The 21,375-nt window shown below is 42.1% G+C and overlaps 1 protein-coding gene and 1 long non-coding RNA gene across 6 annotated transcripts in view; one reads left to right on the forward strand and one right to left on the reverse strand.

The window, feature by feature from the left end:
• The window catches only part of GALNTL6 (polypeptide N-acetylgalactosaminyltransferase like 6), a 901,649-nt gene that overhangs the window by 826,169 nt on the left and 54,105 nt on the right, over positions 1–21,375 (forward strand). For all 4 annotated transcript variants that reach the window (XM_043545990.1, XM_043545991.1, XM_043545989.1 and 1 more), the window contains one exon: positions 8,675–8,782. In XM_043545990.1, coding sequence (XP_043401925.1) covers positions 8,675–8,782 — 108 coding nt within the window. The remainder of the gene's footprint in view (positions 1–8,674; positions 8,783–21,375) is intronic.
• Positions 1–21,375, reverse strand: part of LOC122465705 — a 167,727-nt gene that overhangs the window by 30,741 nt on the left and 115,611 nt on the right. The gene's annotated exons all lie outside the window — the stretch shown is intronic.

Here is a 21,375-nt window from a genome sequence, read left to right on the forward strand (position 1 = left end):
AAAATCAGAGGACTCCAGGAACTGGGCTTTTAAGAAAAATATTAAGCTTAATGAGATTCATGGTCAGGTCACAAGAGTTGTCTATACTGCATCTTGTTGCTGCAGGTTAGCTCAGGAAAGAGCCACCTCACACAGCAGTGGGCACAGCGCTGCTTCTTTATAAGTGAGCTATGCCTGGGCCCTCTCCTCTCAGCAACGTACACAGTAATCACTTCGCTTCCCTCCCCTCCCCCCCCGCAACTGCAAATCATGTATCTTTAGGCCCACGATTTACTACCTTGTTATTATTAAATTTATATTATTAGTTTTCTCTCGCTTTCTTTGTTCCATTTTCATAAAGTAACATGATAACTGCACAAAGCAATAGAAAATACACTGCAAGGAAGAATTCTGGTCGTTTCCTGAATGTTCAAAAGTCTCTCTGGGGTCACTCCACCATACCCTTAGTGGGCATCCATTAACTCCCTGTCCCTCTGTGCTCTTCCAGTCTTGGGCTCCTCCTTGTCCCTTCTCCACGGCACTCTGCAGTTGGAAGGATTGCTCTTTTATTTGTACTACCACATCTATCAAACTGATTCTCCCGCATCTTCCAATTCACTTCTCCAAGTCCATGAGTCCTTTCCTTTATATTTATTTGTACTACAGTAGCACCTAGAGATCCCAACCAAAACTCTGGCCCCATTGTGCTAGGCACTGTACTTACACATAGCAGATAGTCCCTCAACTGGATTGCTTACAATCCACATAGACAAAATAAAGAGTGGGAGGTGAGGCACAAAGAAGTTAAGGGACTTGCCCAAGTCTCTCAAAGTCTGTGGCAGAGCCAGGAAATGAACCCATATCAACCAAAACCCAGACCAGTGCCTTAACCACCAGACCACTGCATCCTCTCTTTTCAAGCTTGCCTTTATGCCTTTCTCTTTGACCCTCTCAATGCAGTGTTCTGTGATGAAGTACAGATGCATACAGATGTGGTCCCCTCATCTCAAAAAAGATATACTGGCATTAGAAAAGGTTCAGAAAAGGGCAACTAAAATGATTAGGGGTTTGGAATGGGTCCCAGATGAGGAGAGATTAGAGGCTAGGACTTTTCAGCTTGGAAAAGAGGAGACTAAGGGGGGAGGTATGATAGAGGTATATAAAATCATGAGTGGTGTGGAGAAAGTGAATAAGGAAAAGTTATTTACTTGTTCCCGTAATATAAGAACTAGGGTCCACCAAATGAAATTAATGGGCAGCAGGTTTAAAACAAATAAAAGGAAGTTCTTCACACAGTGCACAGTCAACCTGTCAGCCTTGCCTGAGGAGGTTGTGAAGGCTAGGACTATAACAGGGTTTAAAAGAGAACTGGATAAATTCATGGAGGTAAAGTCCATTAATGGTAAGGAATAGTGTCCCTAGCCTCTGTTTGTCAGAGAGTGGAGATGGATGGGAGGAGAGGGATCACTTGACCATTACCTGTTAGGTTCACTCCCTCTGGCACACCTGGCATTGGCCACTGTGGGCAGACAGGATACTGGACTGGATGGACCTTTGGTCTGACCCAGTATGGCCGCTCTTATGTTCTTAAGGAGCTGATAAACTATAATTTAGTGCAGTGTTTCCCAAATGGTAGAAGCCAACCCACCCATGGATGACAGGAAGGTTTGAGATGGGTTGCCACATCCAGGTCCACGTTAACCCATCACTGAGCCCTAGGCAAATACACTTCTACCAGGGTGCAGGGGAGGGTTGAAAGCGAGCCCATCCCACATTCAGCCCTCAGTTGGGTCATAGCACCACTCAGGTTTGGCCTGGCTGGAACACACTCCCCACTCTGCCTCTCCCCACCAGGGGCTTCCCTCTGCATCAAACTGGATTAGGGTTTCAGTGCCAGAGTAGAAGGTGCATATGTATAATGGAAGATTGCCAAAAAGACACAATGCTGTTGTGCCTTGTCCGGTTTGGCTAATGTACATGGCAGAGGGGCATTGCTGGCACATGATGGCATATATCTACAATCTATCCTGAAGGACGATCCCTCACTCTCTCAGATCTTGAGAGACAGGCCAGTCCTTGCTTACAGACAGCCCCTCAACCTGAAGCAAATCCTTACCAGCAACCACACACCAAAAACACTAACCCAGGAGCCTATCCTTGCAACAAAGCCCATTGCCAACTCTGTCCACATATCTGTTCAAGGGACACCATCATCACTATTCACATAGCCACACTATCAGAGGCTCATTCACCTGCACATCTACCAATGTGATATATGCCATCATGTGCCAGCAATGCCCCTCTGCCATGTACATTGGACAAACCGGACAATCTCTACGCAAAAGAATAAATGGACACAAATCAGGCGTCAAGAATTATAACATTCAAAAACCCATCGGAGAACACTTCAACCTCCCTGGTCACTCAATTTCAGACCTAAAAGTCGCAATTCTCCAACAAAAAAACCTTCAAAAACAGACTCTAACGAGAAACTCCAGAATTGGAATTAATTTGCAAACTGGACACCATTAAATTAGGCTTGAATAAAGACTGGGAGTCGATGGGTCATTACACAAAGTAAAAACTATTTCCCCCTGCTAATTTTCCCCTATTGTTACTCATACCTTCTTGTCACCTGTTTGAAATGGGCCATCCTGATTATCACTACAAAAGTTTTTTTTTCTCCTGCTAATAATAGCCCACCTTAATTCACTAGTCTCATTACAGTTGGTATGGCAACACCCATTTTTTCATGTTGTCTGTGTATATATATCTTCCTACTGTATTTTCCACTGCATGCATCGGATGAAGTGGGTTTTAGCCCAAGAAAGCTTATGCCCAAATAAATTTGTTAGTCTCTAGGGGGCCACAAGTACTCATTTTTTTTTCTTTACAATGCTGTTGGTGGGTCAACTTAGTAAAAAGTTTGGGAACCACTGCATCATAAAATATTCCTGTTCTGAGCTTTCTAAATTAAATTGACTTGTTTTGTTGGGGGGAGGGTTATTTTATCTTGGCTACAGCTCATATTCATTGCTATTATATGAGACATTAGAGATCTTGAGAATTTTATTGCTTGCTAGTTAGGCCAACAGAGGCATCAACATTGTGACAGCATTTGGGAGCTCCACACCAGCAGAATTCCTTTTATGGTGCACTAGAGGTCTGCAATATTTAACACAGAAGATTTCAAGTTGTTTCTCCAATTTCTGACAGCATTTAGCACAAGTGACATAAAAATACACATTTAAAGACAAGGTTCCCAGCATTGATCTTCCCAAGAAAATATAAAAATTCCTTTAGTCATTCTGAAGCTAAAAGATAAACAGGAACAGCTGCTAAATGTCCTGCAAGCCAGCCTGAGATTCATTCCAATTACGCTACAAAATGCACCTCAGGTGCAGCACAGCACTTTCAAATTAAGTTTTATATCTATCAAATACAAGCCTAACATGCAGTGTTATTTCCTCCCAATTGTTATTGCCTCAGTGTATCTGATAGCCTTTTTCTAATTCCTTTTCTTTTTTATTGATCTCCTGCAGCATCAAGAAGATGCAATATATGTGTACTTCAACACTCATTACATATGTTACCGTAGTAAAGCACCTAGATAGATTTCTGCTTCCTCACATTATGTATGTGCTCTGTGAAAGGGAGCTGACCTTCCACTGAGTTTATCTGCTAGGCTGTCATCTTTTCCAAGGACCAGCCTTAATCCTTTTATTGTCTTCCCATGTCCTAGAAACGTTGTCGTAATAAAAATTAATAGTAATTGTAAATGAGTGGTTTCCTCCCGGGCACCACCTTGTGGCCTCAGGGCAGCCCCTCGCCTTACATTCCCTCTTGGCTAACTCAAAGGACTCCACTTCAGGCTCCTATTTAACCAATACTGCTCCTGGGAACCAGTTTATTATAAAAATCTTGTGCAAATACTCTATAACAAAAGTCCCAAAACATAGTTCATATCACCCCGTCCACAGGGTCCTTGTTCTCACCGTACCCCAGTGTCTTCCATCACAGCTTAGGCTCCTATCTGTCCTTTTCCATCCCTTTGCCAGGCCGACCACTCCAACCCTTCCTTCTAGTGCGCAAGCCTGCCTTTCCCAGTGGGAAGTCTCGCAGCCTCTCTGCTGGGAGCATCCTTACCAGGGGAGCAACCCTCAGTTCCCCTGGCCCTCTCACTGTTTCTCTGGGTCCAGCTCTCCAGCAAGGAGATATCAGCGGGTAAGCCCCTCCTCTGCTCCCCCTTCATTCAGTCCTCTCTGGCCTTTGTCTCCAGCTCTCCATCTTAGAGCTAGCAGGAACTTCCCTCTGCTGCTCCCCCTAACTTCAGCCCTCTCCAGTCCTGGCTCAGGGACACCAGCTGGCAAACTCCTCTTGCTTCTTTCCTACCTTCAGCCATCTCCCAGACGCCACCTTCTGTCTCTGGCCACTCTCTTCTCCTATCTGATTCAGTTCTGGTTTGACTCCTGACTGACCTTTTATAGATCCCCCAGGTGCTGCCCCACGCTTTGAATTGGCTGGGATCATCTGGACTGAAACAGGAGAGCTGAGCCCAGTTTCATCCAATGGGCCAGCTACTCTATTACAGTAATAAATAATATTAAACTTACTTGTATAGTGCCATCAGAGTGCTAGGTTATTTGCAGTCCGCTATAGTCCCTACTCCAAAGAACTTACAGTTTGACAAGATGACATACAACCAAAGGATTGTCAGGAAGGGGAATAATGGAACATGAAGGAATGGTGAAGTTAACCACATCTTGTTAGTTTCATTATGTATTTTTGTATGTTTGTGCACATGTTTTTCAGTAAGTTAGGAGAGTTGAGAGTGGATGGGCAAGGGTTTAAGGGCCTTGATGAGATGTTTTAAGAAAGGGCTTGTAGGAGGAGACCAGTGTAAGCAAGGTGAACTGGCTAGCCGCCTCAGAGTGAAAACCTGTCAATTTTAACTATTGTTTTTTCAGACTTTTCTGAGCAGTAATGAAGCTGACAAGAATCAAGTCACTTTTTGTTTTCTGCTGTAGCTGGGGAAAAATCAGACACAACAGCCAGCAGGCAGTAGAGAAGATCTGAAAAATGAAAAAGGTTTGGTGAGATGGATTCAGAAATGACAAACAAGGGAGTTGCAGAGTAGTGGAAATATTTCCATTTCAGTAGCCAGAATGTTGACAAAGGAGTAGAATGGCAGAGAGAGAGAGCTAGAGTTGCAGCTGAGTAAAAGAGAACCCTCCTTTTCGTAGCAACTGGGAGGCTACAGGATAGGAGGTGAGAATAGAGAGGGAATGCTCCTTCTCTGTTCCAAAAGTAATTATTTTCAGTGGGTGGGGCTTCACATTTATTAGGCACATGCTAGCTGGAGGCTGATAGAGAAGATGGTGCCCCTGAACACCATACAGGGACAGCACTGTGGTGGTAACTGTTCCCTTACTCAGCTGCTGTACATAATGTGTGTTCCCCATTGCAGAGTTCACCCTACCCAGCAAAATCACCATTATCCTAGACCTTGGCTCTACATGTCTACATAGACCTTCACTTTTCCTGTTACTGTCCTGACTTAAGGTGACGATGATGCTGAGATGATCAGCATGCGCTATTGCTGGGTTCTCTATTTGTCTCATTCGTCTGCCAGCACTAATTTGTTGTACCTTTTGGTCTTGTATGAATTTGAATGCATGCTGTTGTGTTCACTGTAGGGTTGGGAAAGTTTTACTTAGACTTCCTCTGAGCACTTTTGCAATCTGCTCTCTGGGAGGAATATTTAGAATAGCCAAAAGGCATAACAACAGTCTTAACTATGCTACCTTTTCTGATGGTGTATGCTACATATTCCCATCGTTAATTATCTGGTTTCCACGCATCCCACGTTGTTTTTTCAGTGAGAGCATAACAGCTCTGGGGTAAATTCCTGGCTCTACTGAAATAATGACAAAATTCCCATTGAGATCAGTAGGACCAGCATCTCACCGCTGTTGTCTATGTATTGTGTTCTACCTTTCCTTAGACCACAAGCACATTTTTCTCTCTGCCTCACGTGTACAGAACACACTGAATGCAGAAGCTGGGCCCTTTGCGTGTGGATATGCATATGCAGAGACTGAACCTTGCAACATGGAAGCTCTGACAAGATTCTGGGAGATATAGCATCATGTCTTTTTTTTTTTTTTACTTTGATATTAATTATATTATGTCTTATCTTTCATGCCTCCTTACTGAGTTCTTCATTGTCTCCAGAGCGATCCCTCCAGATGTTTATGAAGTATACTATTGCAGCTTCCACACAGTGTCAATAGAGAACATACTGTCATAGTGACCTTGCTTGATTTCTCAATGAAGCTAGGTGTCGTTATATGCTTTCCTAGTTGATTACAGAATGCAGATGCTGCAGAGTAACATTTAGGGAATAGGAGAACTCTTAAAAGGTCAAGTTCTTCTACTCTAGAACTTTTCCCAAAGTTTGACTATTTCCCCCAAAATAATCTACAGTAACTCCTCACTTAATGTTGTAGTTATGTTACTGAAAAATGTGACTTTAAGCGAAACGATATTAAGCGAATCCAATTTCCCCATAAGAATTACTGTAAATGGGGGGGGTTAGGTTTCAGGGAAATTTTTTTTTGCCAGACAAAAGGCATTATATACATTTTAAACAATTTTAAACAAGCAATTTAATACAGGTATACTGTGCAAGCACAGGCATCGACTTTGCCGGGGAGCTCAACCCTCGGCCCGCCCCTCCACCCCTTCCTCTAAGCCCCCACCCTTAACCCGCCTCTTCTCCAACCCGCCTCCACTCCACCTCCTCCCACTTTTCTCCGCATGCCGCGTCCTAATTCCTCCCCCATCCCCTCTCCCTTCTGAACGCCGCAAACCAGCTGATTGCCACGGGCAGGAGGCGGGGGGAGCAGGCGGAAGGCGCTGATCCATGGGGTCCGCCGGCAGGCAGGAGGCACGGGGGGAAGGGGGGGGCTGCCAGTCGTGGACAAAACAGGTAGCCAAATGACATTATAGGGGAGCATTGCACAGCTTTAAACGAGCATGTTCAGTAATGGAGCAGGGACATAATATCGAAACAACGTTAAGCGAGAGGACATTAAGTGGGGAGTTACTGTACCATGAAAATGTGGGGGAGGAGGTGGGGGTTAATGGAAATTTTGCACTATACAAAAACAGTTTTTCTAACTAACCTAGATAACAAAAGAGTCTTAATCACAAATCTTTTGCTCTTCAAACCTCCAAGAACTGAATAAATCAGCATTACGCTGTGGCTGCAGTTCTCTGTCTGTAAGACTCTGCTTTTCTGTTGCTAATGGTTTCCTCCTTCTCTTTCTGCACATGGGGGTGGTTTGCTTGCTGATGATCTCACAGGTTGGAGGCTGAAAAAGCTGAGACTGCAAGTGCTCTGTACAGAACTAGTGCGGAATCGTGGGTGTTCTGCTTACAGAACAATTTGCAGACTCAGGGAGCTAAGAAAGTTGTTTTGCCAGGGTTATGAAAAGCAAAGTGATTTTACTACTTGACATATTCAGCTGGCTGCTGCATGATGTGGTAGCCCCAGCACTAGGTCTACAAGTGCATTTTGAACCCTTAGAGTGTGGTTAGTTTTAAAACCTATTTATATGTTTTGCTATCCTATCTACTGTCATCTCTGATGCTCCCACTGACTTGTTAGTAGAAAGTCAAAATACGCTCTTTAAAATCGGTATGTTTATCCTACAAGTATGTTGATCCATTTTGCCAACCTACCATATTAGTAGTCTGCTTAGCTGACAAACTGAAGTACACCAGTTCTCATGTCACCGAAGTATATAAGGTCATGTCTATCAGAGTTGCTGGGCTGGTTTCCACTGTGACTATTGCATGATTTCAGTCTCCCCCTCTGACAGAAACATCTGTTAAAAACAAGCAATATTGAAGCCCTTGTGAAGAGTGAAATTGCTCATCGCTCATCATCCTGTAGCACACGCATCTGTGGCCTGATTTTCAGAGATGCTGTGCACTTACAGCTTCCACTAACTTCAACTAGACTTGTGGTTGCTCAGCACTTTTGTAAATCAGGCCCTTAAACATTGAAAATGAATATTCCAGTTGGCGCACTTTCTTTCCATATCAGAAGCTTGCACTAAAGATGACACACAAGTGACTTATGCCACTTTCTGTATATATATGAATTTGGGTAGATAATCTATTTTGATACTTCTGTTTCAGTTTTTCTTTAGAAAAGTACATCCTAGTAAAGAACCAAGCCTTGTACTGATTATATACTATAGATTGTAGGCCAAGGGTCCTGAGTTTAACTTCTAAATTATCACCTGATAGGTACGTTTAACTGCATATTGCCAATATGAGACCACTTTTGAAAATTTGGCCTTTTTGGAATTAAAAACGTAATTAGTTAATTTAATTAGGAGTATTAAGAATTTGGAAATTCTTGGATAAAGACATCTTGTTTATATTGTAAAAAGCATTGTTGGTAGATACAGTAGCTACTATTCTTTATAGTATAGTTTGTATTGTTCTTTTTTAATGTGATCTCTTTTTGTAGGGAGTATCAAAACATGGATTTTCCTTCATCTTTCATTCCTAGCTATTCAGAATGAAATAGGACTGTCACTAAGAGGGATCATTGCAGAATGATTTCTGGATTTTATCTTCCCTGCTGGTATTCAGTTGTCACTGTTTGTTTCCTTTTCAGGTTTGGATGTGTGGAGGTGGCATGTTTGATGTTCCATGTTCTAGAGTTGGACACATTTACAGGAAGTACGTCCCTTATAAAGTTCCATCTGGAACCAGCCTGGCACGAGTGAGTAGCTGCTAGTTGAAATTTTCCATCTTTAAAGTGGTCTTTAAGTTGTCAGTCACTTCACTCCTTATGGGTCAATTTCTTTATTTAGAATAAAACAATCCAATTCTCCATTTCTCTGACTAGCATATAATGTGCTATTACTTTTGTAATCGCGCCCTTCTAAAGGCAAGGCTTCCAAGAACAAAACAGTGCTCAGTAAAAAATAAAGTTAGAGGCTTCAGAACAGAGGCATATTACTTTCACATTCATGCAAAAGAATATATGAATTACCTGAAGCACAGGATTGCCTTTTACACACTCACTGTGATTGTCAGTCATGGTTTTATAAGCAAAATCTGACAAGTCACTGGGAATTTGATGGTTGATTTTTAGGCAGGATTTTGATCAGTCAGCAAATTAATCCAGCAGCCTACATCTTGTGAAAGGAATATTCTTTGGAACAAAAGAATTGATCAGCAGTGATTTAAATGATTGGTTATAACCTCTGTGAGGACTATGACCACCTTGTTACCATGAGAGAGTAGGGAACCATGAGATCACAATACTCTTTCGAAGAGATTAAACATCTCTATATCCATGAGGTTTTCCTTCTTTAGAGGAAATGGACCTATGAAAACTATACATTTCTTGAGAGAAATGAGGGGCTTGTTCAAGGAATGTCAAAAATGGGAAATTAAGGGCACTGCTGTGACTTCCAGGCAAATATTAGTATTTATTAATCCTTAATTTTAATCTTTTCCATTTAAAATGTTACCAGATGGTTCGTTTTTATTTCCATTTTTAGAACATGAAATGGCATGTTTGCCCATCACTATAGGGAACATCTTATGAATCATATTTTTTCTTAATGATGAAAATATGTATGAATGAAAAATAAGTCTCTTGCTTTAAGGAGGAGAAGCTCTTGACATCTGTGCTGCAGGACTACACTCACTATAATGATTCCACAGCCTAGCAGACCATAAGCCTAATAAGAGAGACAAGAAATGAATTGTACCCTATCTGCTAACTGCATGCAGTCAAGTTGCCTTTCAGCTAGTTAAAGTAAGAGAGAAAGCCCTGCCCTGGAAGAGCATGCGTGCTGGCAGTAAGCACAGCAAGTGGGAGCCCTAATATGTGATGCAATATGGAACATGAGTGAGTTGATAAGGTAGTGTACAAATAAACCAAGAGCCACTGTAAATGCTTTGAACATACTGTAGGAAATGCTGTTAAATCTGTGCCTCCACTAAGAATAATTCCGTCTTGTCCATTCTCTCAGCTTTTCCAGGAAGATGACTTTCCAGAAGTCCTCTTTACATTGTAGTGACCTGTCTCTTGCTATTGGAACCCAGAGAGACATTAGATAAACACCTTAAAACAGGAGATTTGAACATGAGTTTCTTTTCTCCCTATTGCACTAAAACAGAGTAGAATATTTGGATGGCTAGAATGCTCTCTACTCTACGTTAATTGTAGCGGTGGAATGCCATCCGTTCTATCTGAGATATTATCATATGGCTCAGTTCAACAGTTAATTAGCTTCTACAAAACCCCTGCAGCCATGGTGGCTAATCTGGATTCATTAGGCAAAATAGTCCTCTCCTCTGCCTTTCTGTTTGTAATAAGGCAGCTATGAAATATTACATTAAAATTCTCCATATCCTGCAGAAGAGAGTCCCTGACCATGCACAGGATGATTGCCTGGCGTCATTCAGAACTGATAAGCATGTTGTGGGGAAAGAGCTGGTGCCCTAATGGGGAACATTCCATCCTTCCTGTTCGACTAATGGGTCCTAATACATTGCTTGATATTTAGGGGAACCTCTTGGTAGGCATTTGTTTGAAGGGGAATTTGAGTCATTAAGCTTCCAGGCTTACTTGTAGTAGGTTATCTTAAATAGTACTGCTGCTCTTAGGGTGTAATGTTAACTTGAGTCAGGGACACCTAGAGCATATGGATAGGCCTACTCCCTTTTTAGCATTCATATCAATCTAAATAAATAGATAATCTGTCAATCAAGGAAGAGCATTCGGTCCCTGATCCAGCAAAGCAATTCAGCATGGGCATAACTTTATCCCCATTGGCTGATCAAAGTCCAAAAGATAAACAAAGGTTTGGGGAGACAGTCCAAAACTAAAACAGTTATCAAGATCATATATAGTCTTTTAAGGAACAGGGAAGCCCCACCTTACTGAGCTCTGATTCTGAATCAACTGCCTTATATGAAGTTATTAACTAAGTGGGCACACACAGAGATGATCTGGATGCTGCAGGTGTTTTTGTGTGTGTTTTTGTTTTCCCTTCAGATGCTTCATTTAAAACTGCTCTCCAGTTCAAGATCATGTGAGATTGGTCTCACAGTTCAGGGCAATTGCACCTGTATTTTCCCCACAGTGGTTGAGCAAGGTCACCCACTCCCAGCTTCCCACTCCCCAGCCATTGCCTTTCTGGATGGAGACCTGTGCCCCTTAACCTTTTAACTGGGGTATTCCCAGGGTGCACAGTTCCCTGCCTTCACTGATAGGTTGCCCAAGGACATCTGCTTCCTTTCTCTTCAGAGACTGATAACAGAGTGATTGTCAATAGTTATAAGTTACCCCACAGCACTTCCTATGCAAGCCTACTTTATTCTTAAGGTAAAAAGCATAATAGAGAAAACATATTAAAAACAATAAAAGAACCTGCACAGTTTCTAATAAACTTACTAGAATTAATCCATGGATTCTAGTAGGCCCAGTCCTTCCAACCCTACCCAAAGGACTTGGGTCCTGTTCATTTGCTAGATCAGGAGGAAGGCCCTGACTCAATTTAAAGCAAGACTATTTATCAAAAAACCCTTTCTTTGTCTGTCAGTCTCTGGAGAGTCCAGTTTGAACTAGTGTGTGTGCACCAGTGGCTTCTCTGGAGATGTTATAACCTGAGTGAATTGGTCTAGTTGTCGTCCCCACCCCAGCTCTCCTATTTACCCTTCCCCTGGAAATACATACAATTCCACAGTTGTTTTCAATGCAACAAACTCATGTGGGGCTCCCAAAGCAGCCCCCTACAGCTCCTGCCTCTGTGGTTCTGCAGCCCTTGAGCGTGAGCAGCCCCTGCGGAGGGGCTGGACCCCCCCGGGAGAGGGGAGCAGGTGCTCTGGCTGGTAGAACACCATAATTTCTAGGAACAGGGCTGATTACAGGTCAGTAAAGCCTAACTTTAGTACCAGGCAAACTGTTTGAAACTATAATAAAGAACAGATTTATCAGACACCTAGATGAACACAGTATGTTGGGGAAGAGTCAGCACAGCTTTTGTAATGGAAACCATGCCTCACCAATCTACTAGATTTCTTTGAGGGGGTCAACAAGCATTTGGACAAGAATGATCCAGTCAATATAATGTACTTGGACTTTCAGAAAGCCTTTGACAAGGTGCCACACCGAAAGGCTTTTAAGCAAAGTAAGCAGTCATGGGATAAGAGGGAAGGTCCTCCCATGGATCAGTAACTGGTTAAAAGATAGGAAACAAAGGATAGGAATAAACTGTCAATTTTCACAATGGAAAGAGGTAAATAGTGGGGTCCCGCAAGAATCTGTACTAGAACCTGCACTGTTCCACATATTCATAAATGATCTGGAAAAGGGGGTAAACAATAAGGTGGTAAAGTTTGCAGACAATACAAAATTATTCAAGATAGTTAAGTCCAAAGCTGACTGCAAAGAGTTACAAAGGGATCTCATAAAACTGGGTGACTGGGCAACAAAATGGCAGATAAAATTCGGTGTTGATAAGTGCAAGGTAATGCACATTGGAAAACATAATCCCAACTATACATACAAAATGATCGGGTCTAAATTAGCTGTTACTATTCAAGAAAGAGATTTTGGAATCATCATGGATAGTTCTCTGAAAACATCTACTAAATGTGTAACAGCAGTCAAAAAAGCTAATAATGTTAGGAACCATTAGGAAAGGGATAGATAAGAAGACGGAAAATATCATAATGCCATTCTATAAATCCATGGTGCACCCACACTTCGAAATCTATATGCAGTTCTGGTTGCCCATCTCAAAATATATATTAGAATTGGAAAAGGCACAGAGGAGGGCAACAGAAATGATTAGGGGTATGGAACAGCTTCCATATGAGGAGAGATTAGGGTTAAAGATTAGGATTAAAGACTGGGACTTTTCGTTTTAGAAAAGAGATGACTAAGTGGGATATGATAGAGGTCTATAAAATCATGATGGTGTGGAGAAAGTGAATAAGGAAGTGTTATTTACTCCTTCATATTACACCAGGGGCCACCCAACAAAATTAATAGGCAGTAGGTTTAAACAAACACAAGCAAGCACTTCTTCACACAACATACAGTCAACCTGTGAAACTCATTGCCAGGAGATGTTGTAAAGGCCAAAACTATAATTGAGTTCAAAAAATAATTAGATAAATTCATTGACAAGAGGTCCAACAATGGCTATTAGCCAAGATGGTCATGAATGCAACCTCATTCTCTGGGTGTTCCTAAACCTCCAACTACCAGAAACTGGGACTGGATGATAGGGGAAGGATCACTCGATAATTGCTCTGGTCCATTCATTCCCTCTGACACATCTGGCCACTGACAGAAGACAGGATACTGAGCTAGCAGGACCATTGGTCGGATCCAGCATAGCCATTCTTATGTTCATTCAAAAACTGGCATAAGGATCACAGTCTCTACTATACTGGCCTATCAAAATCCCATCCATCTGGGCAGTAAGCACTGCAAACCATCACTAGTGTATCATACTATACACCCTAGTATGTATCACGGTGTCATTTGTCTTCTTTCTTTTAGGATCAGATTTCACACATTCTCACGCTATCAGTCAAGCCCTGCAAAGCCTAGACATACTTTTTTTGCTGAAATGTGATCTATAAACTAGGAAATCTCCATGTAAAAAATATTTTGCCAGTGAAAACATTCAGTGCCGCAAAAAGTGAGCAAAACAAACTGGAAAAATAAATACCACATTTATAAAGCAGACTGACAAACAAAATAAGAGAGAACTACTAAAGAAAAAGACTTTTTTGTAGATGCCTCAGGATGTTGCTGCCTGCCAAACACAGTCAGTCCCCAATTTACAGGTAATTGCACATAGAGCAAGATTAACGGGTGTACAGATGTTAACAGTGATTCTGCTTCCTAAGGAAGCACAAACTGATTATCATTCATTCCAAACCCTACTGTCTTGGCACAAAATCACAGCTACTAATAACTATTTTTGTCTGATTGTTTTATGTGAAATAATTTTCAGTAAAAGACGTCTTGAAACCTCATACAAGACACTGCCCCAATATATAAGTTCTGGATTCTTTTGCTACATTATTTTAACTACTTTGGTATTCAGAAACATTGCTTCATTTTTATGCATTCTAGCTAAGCCATCATCTCCTAGCCAGTTATCTGGTAAAACAGATTTTAAAATAAGATCAGCAATTTGTTATAGGTACATTCCAGTTTATTAGACAGGTTTTGTAAACTCCATACTAATAGATTTTTCTCTTCATGATTGCCTAAACAACATAAGAGTTCTATCAATAAAAACTCACTGTTCCATGACCTTAGAATTTCAATACATGTCTACAGCAATCTTTTTCATTTGCAAACATTTTAAATCAGACTTTTAGCACCGTCTCCAGAGCATTACACTACTGTAGGCCTTTCTGAACTAGGGATTGGCAAACCCAGTGAAAGTCAACTTTGGATGTTAACCCGAAAATGTGGTGAATCCTAACCTTAACTTGAATTCCTCCCTGCACTCTAGGGCTTGGGATCCCAGAGTCCAGTGATCCTCTGACCCAGCAGGCACAGCATGACGACATTTGCCTCATTGCACTATGTTGCTGAATTGGAACTTGCAAGAGTTTGGGTTCAGTTCAAGAGGCAGGGATTAGGTGGGTTCAGATTCCCAGCTGAACCACTTGCTCAGCCTTTTCCTGTGGCTTTTTAAAGGGCTCTGTAGACCGAGATACTGTGGGCATACCATCTTGTGCTGTGATTCCCAAAGCCAGAGCATTAGGCGTGATGACTTTTTTTTCTAGCTGTGAACAATGTTTGGGGTTTGCTGAAAACAGCACTTTTGAATATTTTTGTCCGTTTCCAGCCACGTTATAGGACAAAGTAGAATCAGTGAGTTAGACGAAGCACGTCCATAAAGTTACATTATCCACTGACCTCAATGCAAGCTGACAGATGGCTCTTTTTGTATTTTTTTTTTAAAGCCGTCTTCACAAAAGAGTCTGAGGCAGCTCCTGTGTAAGGTGACAGCACAGGTAGCTTTGCAGTCACTCAGTCCTTTAGCCCAGCAAGAAGCAATAGACTTCAATTGTGATCCAGCAGTCACCATAAATGACAGAAACATCAGCTTGGAATGAGCAGGTCATTTGGGGCATTATCCTCTTGCAGTAACACAATTATATATAACATCACAATGCAGTTTTCGCTCTTAAGTTCTGAGTTTTCATTATAGTACCTCTTATAACATTTAGACATATTTATAAGTCCATAGTCAAAATTAATTAATAGCTGAATCAAAGTCTCAACAATCAAGGTCTCAATTGTTTTAAGAAGGAAGTTTGAATAAATATCTGCATGGTAATTTTTGAATGCAAGAAAAACAAAACAATCAGCATCTCAGTAGTTTTAGATGCTTTCTTCAAGCTAACAAAAATGTTTTGTTTTAAAGGGGAGAAAGAAACTACCTGCTTATTCATGGTCTATTAATCATTTGAAAAGGAAAAACTAAAACTGATAAATATATTCTATCCAGAAGGATAACTAGTTTGCAATGGCAGTAACTACTTTTTGGAATTTACTTGCTGGATTATCAAAGCAATGTTGTCTAGTAGCTAGAGAAACATATTGGGAGTCTGGACTCCTGGATTGTATTTCTAGCTCTGCCACTCCCAAGCTGTGACCTGTGGTAAATCGTTTAGCCTCATTGTGGCTCATTATGCCCTTCTGTAAAATGGGCATCAAAATATTTGCCTGTTTTAAGGAGGTGTTGCTAAACTGTCATAGGGCTTCATGGCCCAGGAAATAGAAGGGGTAAATAACAGTCTGTATCCAAACTCTGCATGCACTGCATAGTGCTTCCATTGCAAGATGTGGTTACAGCATGCAACTGAGGGTGACTAAAAATAACAGAGCATATTAATAGCGGTGTACAGAGGCAGTAAAGCCACATGGCAAAGTGACTTTCACCAGCATACAGAAAGCATCTTGAGTTTCTAGCTCCTTACTCTTCCAGTAATGCAATTAATATATATCACTAATTCTGTCTGAATGAAACGCAAACATTTCCGGAGAGAAACATGGCATCTACTTTGCAGCAGCAGCACTGCCACAGTATTTAGGATGGAAGAGGGATTAATATCTGTTTTCTTGCAAAAAGTGCCATGAGATTTTTAATGACTGTAACAGTCAGGGCCTCTGTTTTATTTCACATCTGAAATACAGCACCTCTCATTCTGCACTGTGGCTTCCAACTCTATTCGAAGGCACTGATTTCAGAGCTGCAGAGAATCCCTGAGTGAAGGAGTGCCTGTGTACGATGGTGATTGACACTTTGTTGACACAATAAACTAAAACTAGGGTCTAGGATAAATAGCCAATGAGAGAAAAACCTATTGTAATAAGTAAGATACGCAATCTGCTTAAAAGAGGTCCTGCTTACGACTGCCAGCTTCCTGGAAAATGTTCAGATTACCACTAGAGCAACAGGAACTGGTTACAGGACCCAAATATGATAAAACAGCTTAATATTGACAAAACCAAAGTGCATGGATTGGGGATCAGGCTGGCGTATGTGCAGAGAGTGAGGTAGGCACAAAGGAGAAGAAATGGGTTACGAAGGTGGAATGGCACACATAATAAAAGCATTGTACTGCTTTACAGCCAGGGGAAAAAACATTTTCTGCCTAATAACTGCTGGAGAAATTGGGAGCAGAAATAGTATTTTTATGATAATTTAACAACTGTCTAAAAAGTCAATTGAAAAAAAATCCATAGGATAGATCCATGCAGTTTCATGCACAATGGAGGGTTCTGTGTATTGCTCATAAATATTGTCATTCCAATCTGGCATGCCATCCCTGTCTCTAAAACAGGAAACTATAATATTCCTGTTAGGGACTGAGCCATTTAAATTTTGCTTCCCTGGAATCTTTACCAGCCAGTTGTGCTATGCAGCCCCCAGCTGTTAAGCAGTCATTCCATTCCCAAGAATAAAGTCTCTGCTTCCGCCCAGCTGAGTTGCCTGAATCACCATAATCATAATGTCACACAGGACTCACCTGAACATGTTTAATGAAGAGGTATACGGCATTTGGTGGGAGAGATTAATCTGTCAGCCCCAAAAGAAAAAAAACCAGGAACCGAAAATGGCCCAAAACATTCCAACAACAATAGCAATTGAGTAAGAAAGTGCACATTTATCTCTCTCTGTAGCTGTGTTGAACTCTACCTTGTGCTGAAGTCCTGAACTGTCCAAAGAAAGTGAAAGGGGGAAAGTAATTTTAATTTAACGAACATGTGATGTAAAATTATTGTTAAAAAAAAAAAGCATAGAACAGAGTCACAAAATTATTTTAAGTGAGTTTGCCTAAATTAAAAGAACTGGTGATTAAGGGTTTTCAAGGCTCCTAGTGAGGTAAGAGTTGTAGCAACAAAGTAAAGTGTAATTAAAACAAGATGAGGTTCATGCCTGGGACAACTGGATACTTTGCTTCGATTGCTCAATTTCAGTGGAGTGAGATTGTCAACACTTTTGGAGACATCGGTCAGCTTCATGATCACAACTGTCTCCATCCCACACAAGCACATATGCATGTACCATCACACCATTAAGCTTTCTTCATCCTTATCCAGAAAGTTGTTCTGACCAGACATGACACGGAGAGAGACCCAGATGACATTATTATCTTTGTGGGCTGTGCCCTGAGAAACTCCTGAGATGTAAACCTAAGATTCTTGCCACTTCCCTACCTGATGTGTCAATTCCCAACCTTGTTTTCCTATGTCTTTTTTTAATCTTTCTATATTTGTTTTCCTTATTGAGTCTGGCTTAACCAGCCAGGTCAAATCTAACCTAGCAATGCTTTGCTGTGATCAGTTTGGCATGCTGAAAATAGTGCTGGGGGCTGTATCTGTGCTTTTCCAGTAGCTGACCTACAACCCAGAAACAAACGCTTCATTTTCCTTTCTTTTGCTATTCTTTACTCCCTCCGCCCTAGGTAGGTATTGGAGGAGACAGGATCACACTGTAATAACTGAAGCTGGGGACCTGAGATCTACCATGCCGCCCAAAACTAACTCTTCTTCTTGACAAAGATATTTGATGCCATTTGAGAGACTGCACACACAGTTTCCAGTTAAAAGACTCTATAAATAGGGAGAGAGGGACTAGGGGAGATGTAATGATTTATGTGAATTTATTTATTTTTTGTTTTAAATACTTTAACTTTTTTGTGAGTCTAACAAATAGTAAACGAGTTTTTAATTTGGTATAGAACAAGCAAATGTTGTCCCTGTCAGCAAACACCCTGAACCCCAGATCTGTGCTTGTAGAAACCTGCATGGAACACGGAGGGAGAAGCACAGGTTGCAGGAGGGAAGAAGACACCAGGTGGTCAGTTTGTATGCACATGGCTAAGACAGTTCTCTTAATAAAATATCCAGTTTAGTTTTAGAACCATGGAGTCTTCTCATGTTAATACAAGGCTTTTTTATTACAACATTAGCATATATTAAAATTGAAACTTCCTAAACCCCCCATTTTTAATGGGTGCATTGGCTGGGAATGATTCCCAAGTAACGCAGCCCTACAACATGTGGGAGGAGGAAATACCTGTTGCCCTCCCATTTTCTAGTCAGTCCTCCTACCATTAACTCCTCTCTCTCTCTTTTTTTCTTTAAAAAAAAAAAGATTTAACCAAGTTTCATGGTTTCCCACCAGCAGCCATGCAGGTGAGTTATTCCAGTTTAGAGTTGGAGTATTTCCTGCTTGCCTAACATTGCAGGTGAGAGAAGCACAGGGTCTGAAAGTCCAGAGAAGTGGAGCACTGAAAGGGGGGTGCTTACTGATGTGTGTTCTCCTCCTGCTGGGCTGCTCTGAAAAGCTCTCCACTGCAGAAAAGCTTTGGTGGGGTTTTTTTGAGAGCTGCCAGTGACCAATTTACCTTCCAATATATTAGCCACAGAACCAGAATCTACCACTTTCCAAAGCTCATGCATTTTGGAAGGGCACAAATATTTTTTGCTTGGATAAGACCCTAATATGGGTCTTATAAACATTTACAAATAAACCATTGTGTTACTTCTTTAATATATGGTGGGAGCTTACTCTAGTTTTCATAAGAGCAAACATGCATTCAAGTCACGTATTAAGATTGATTGCTTCTTGAATGTGTTTTTCAGCATTGGACTTTACTCCTTTAAACAAAAAGGTGTGTGGTAATTATTAAGGCTATATTGTCAGCATGTGTAGAGATAACCAGGATAATGAGCTCAAGATGACTTGATTCAACAAACCTCCTTTAGAGCAGTCAAACTATGAGGAAGCTGGTATGTATTATTTGAACGTTGTAATTGACTACTTCAGAAAGAGCTTCCTACTGATAGCTGAGTCCAGGGAATAAAGTTCCTTACACTTACACTAAGGGTCTGTCTACACTACAAAATTAGGTCGAATTTATAGAAGTCGGTTTTTTAGAAATCGTTTTTATATATTCGAGTGTGTGTGTCCCCACAGAAAATGCTCTAAGTGCATTAAGTGCATTAACTCGGCGGAGCGCTTCCACAGTACCGAGGCAAGCGTCGACTTCCGGAGTGTTGCACTGTGGGTAGCTATCCCACAGTTCTCGCAGTCTCCGCTACCCATTGAAATTCTGGGTTGAGATCCCAATGCCTGATGGGGCTAAAACATTGTCGCGGGTGGTTCTGGGTACATATCGTCAGGCCCCCCGTTCCCTCCCTCCCTCCGTGAAAGCAGCAGCAGACAATCGTTTCACGCCTTTTTTCTTGAGTTACCTGTGCAGATGCCATACCACGGCAAGCATGGAGCCCGCTCAGGTAACCATCATCCTATGTCTCCTGGATGCTGGCAGACGTGGTACTGCATTGCTACACAGCAGCAGCAACCCCTTGCCTTGTGGCAGCAGACGGTGCAGTAGGACTGGTAGCCGTCATCGTCACGTCCGAGGACATGGGTGCTGGGACTACATTAGAAGTGACTTGACCAGGTCATTCTCTTTAGTCCTGCAGTCAGTCCTATTGAACCATCTTATGGTGAGCAGGCAAGAGATGAGGATGGCTAGCAGTCCAACTGCACCATCTTCTGCCGAGCAGCCATGAGATGTGGATGGCTTGCAGTCCTTCTGCACCGTCTGCTGCCAGCCAAAGATGTAAAAGATAGATGGAGTGGATCAAAACAAGAAATAGACCAGATTTGTTTTGTACTCATTTGCTTCCCCCCCTCACCCGTCTAGGGGACTCATTCCTCTAGGTCACACTGCAGTCACTCACAGAGAAGGTGCAGTGAGGTAAATCTAGCCATGTATCAATCAGAGGCCAGACCAACCTGCTTGTTCCAATAAGAACAATTACTTAGGTGCACCATTTCTTATTGGAACCCTCCGTGAAGTCCTGCCTGAAATACTCATTGATGTAAAGCCACCTCCTTTGTTGATTTTAATTCCCTGTAAGCCAACCCTGTAAGCCGTGTCGTCAGTCGCCCCTCCCTCCGTCAGAGCAACGGCAGACAATCGTTCCGCGCCTTTTTTCTGTGCGGACGCCATACCAAGGCAAGCATGGAGGCCGCTCAGCTCACTTTGGCAATTAGGAGCACATTAAACACCACACACATTATCCAGCAGTATATGCAGCACCAGAACCTGGCAGAGCGATACTGGGCGAGGAGGCGACGTCAGCGCGGTCACGTGAGTGATGAGGACATGGACACAGATTTCTCTCAAAGCATGGACCCTGCCAATGCATGCATCACGGTGCTAATGGGGCAGGTTCATGCTGTGGAACGCCAATTCTGGGCTCGGGAAACAAGCACAGACTGGTGGGACCGCATAGAGTTGCAGGTCTGGGACGATTCCCAGTGGCTGCAAAACTTTCGCATGCGTAAGGGCACTTTCATGGAACTTTGTGACTTGCTTTCCCCTGCCCTGAAGCGCATGAATACCAAAATGAGAGCAGCCCTCACAGTTGAGAAGCGAGTGGCAAGAGCCCTGTGGAAGCCTGCAACGCCAGACAGCTACCGGTCAGTTGGGAATCAATTTGGAGTGGGCAAATCTACTGTGGGGGCTGCTGTGATGCAAGTAGCCCACGCAATCAAAGATCTGCTGATATCAAGGGTAGTGACCCTGGGAAATGTGCAGGTCATAGTGGATGGCTTTGCTGCAATGGGATTCCCTAACTGTGGTGGGGCCATAGACGGAACCCATATCCCTATCTTGGCACCGGAGCACCAAGCCGGCGAGTACATAAACGGCGAAGGGGTACTTTTCAATAGTGCTGCAAGCTCTGGTGGATCACAAGGGACGTTTCACCAACATCAACGTGGGATGGCC

The sequence above is a fragment of the Chelonia mydas genome, chromosome 4 (genome assembly GCF_015237465.2).
Source record: "Chelonia mydas isolate rCheMyd1 chromosome 4, rCheMyd1.pri.v2, whole genome shotgun sequence".
NCBI lineage: Eukaryota > Metazoa > Chordata > Testudines > Cheloniidae > Chelonia > Chelonia mydas.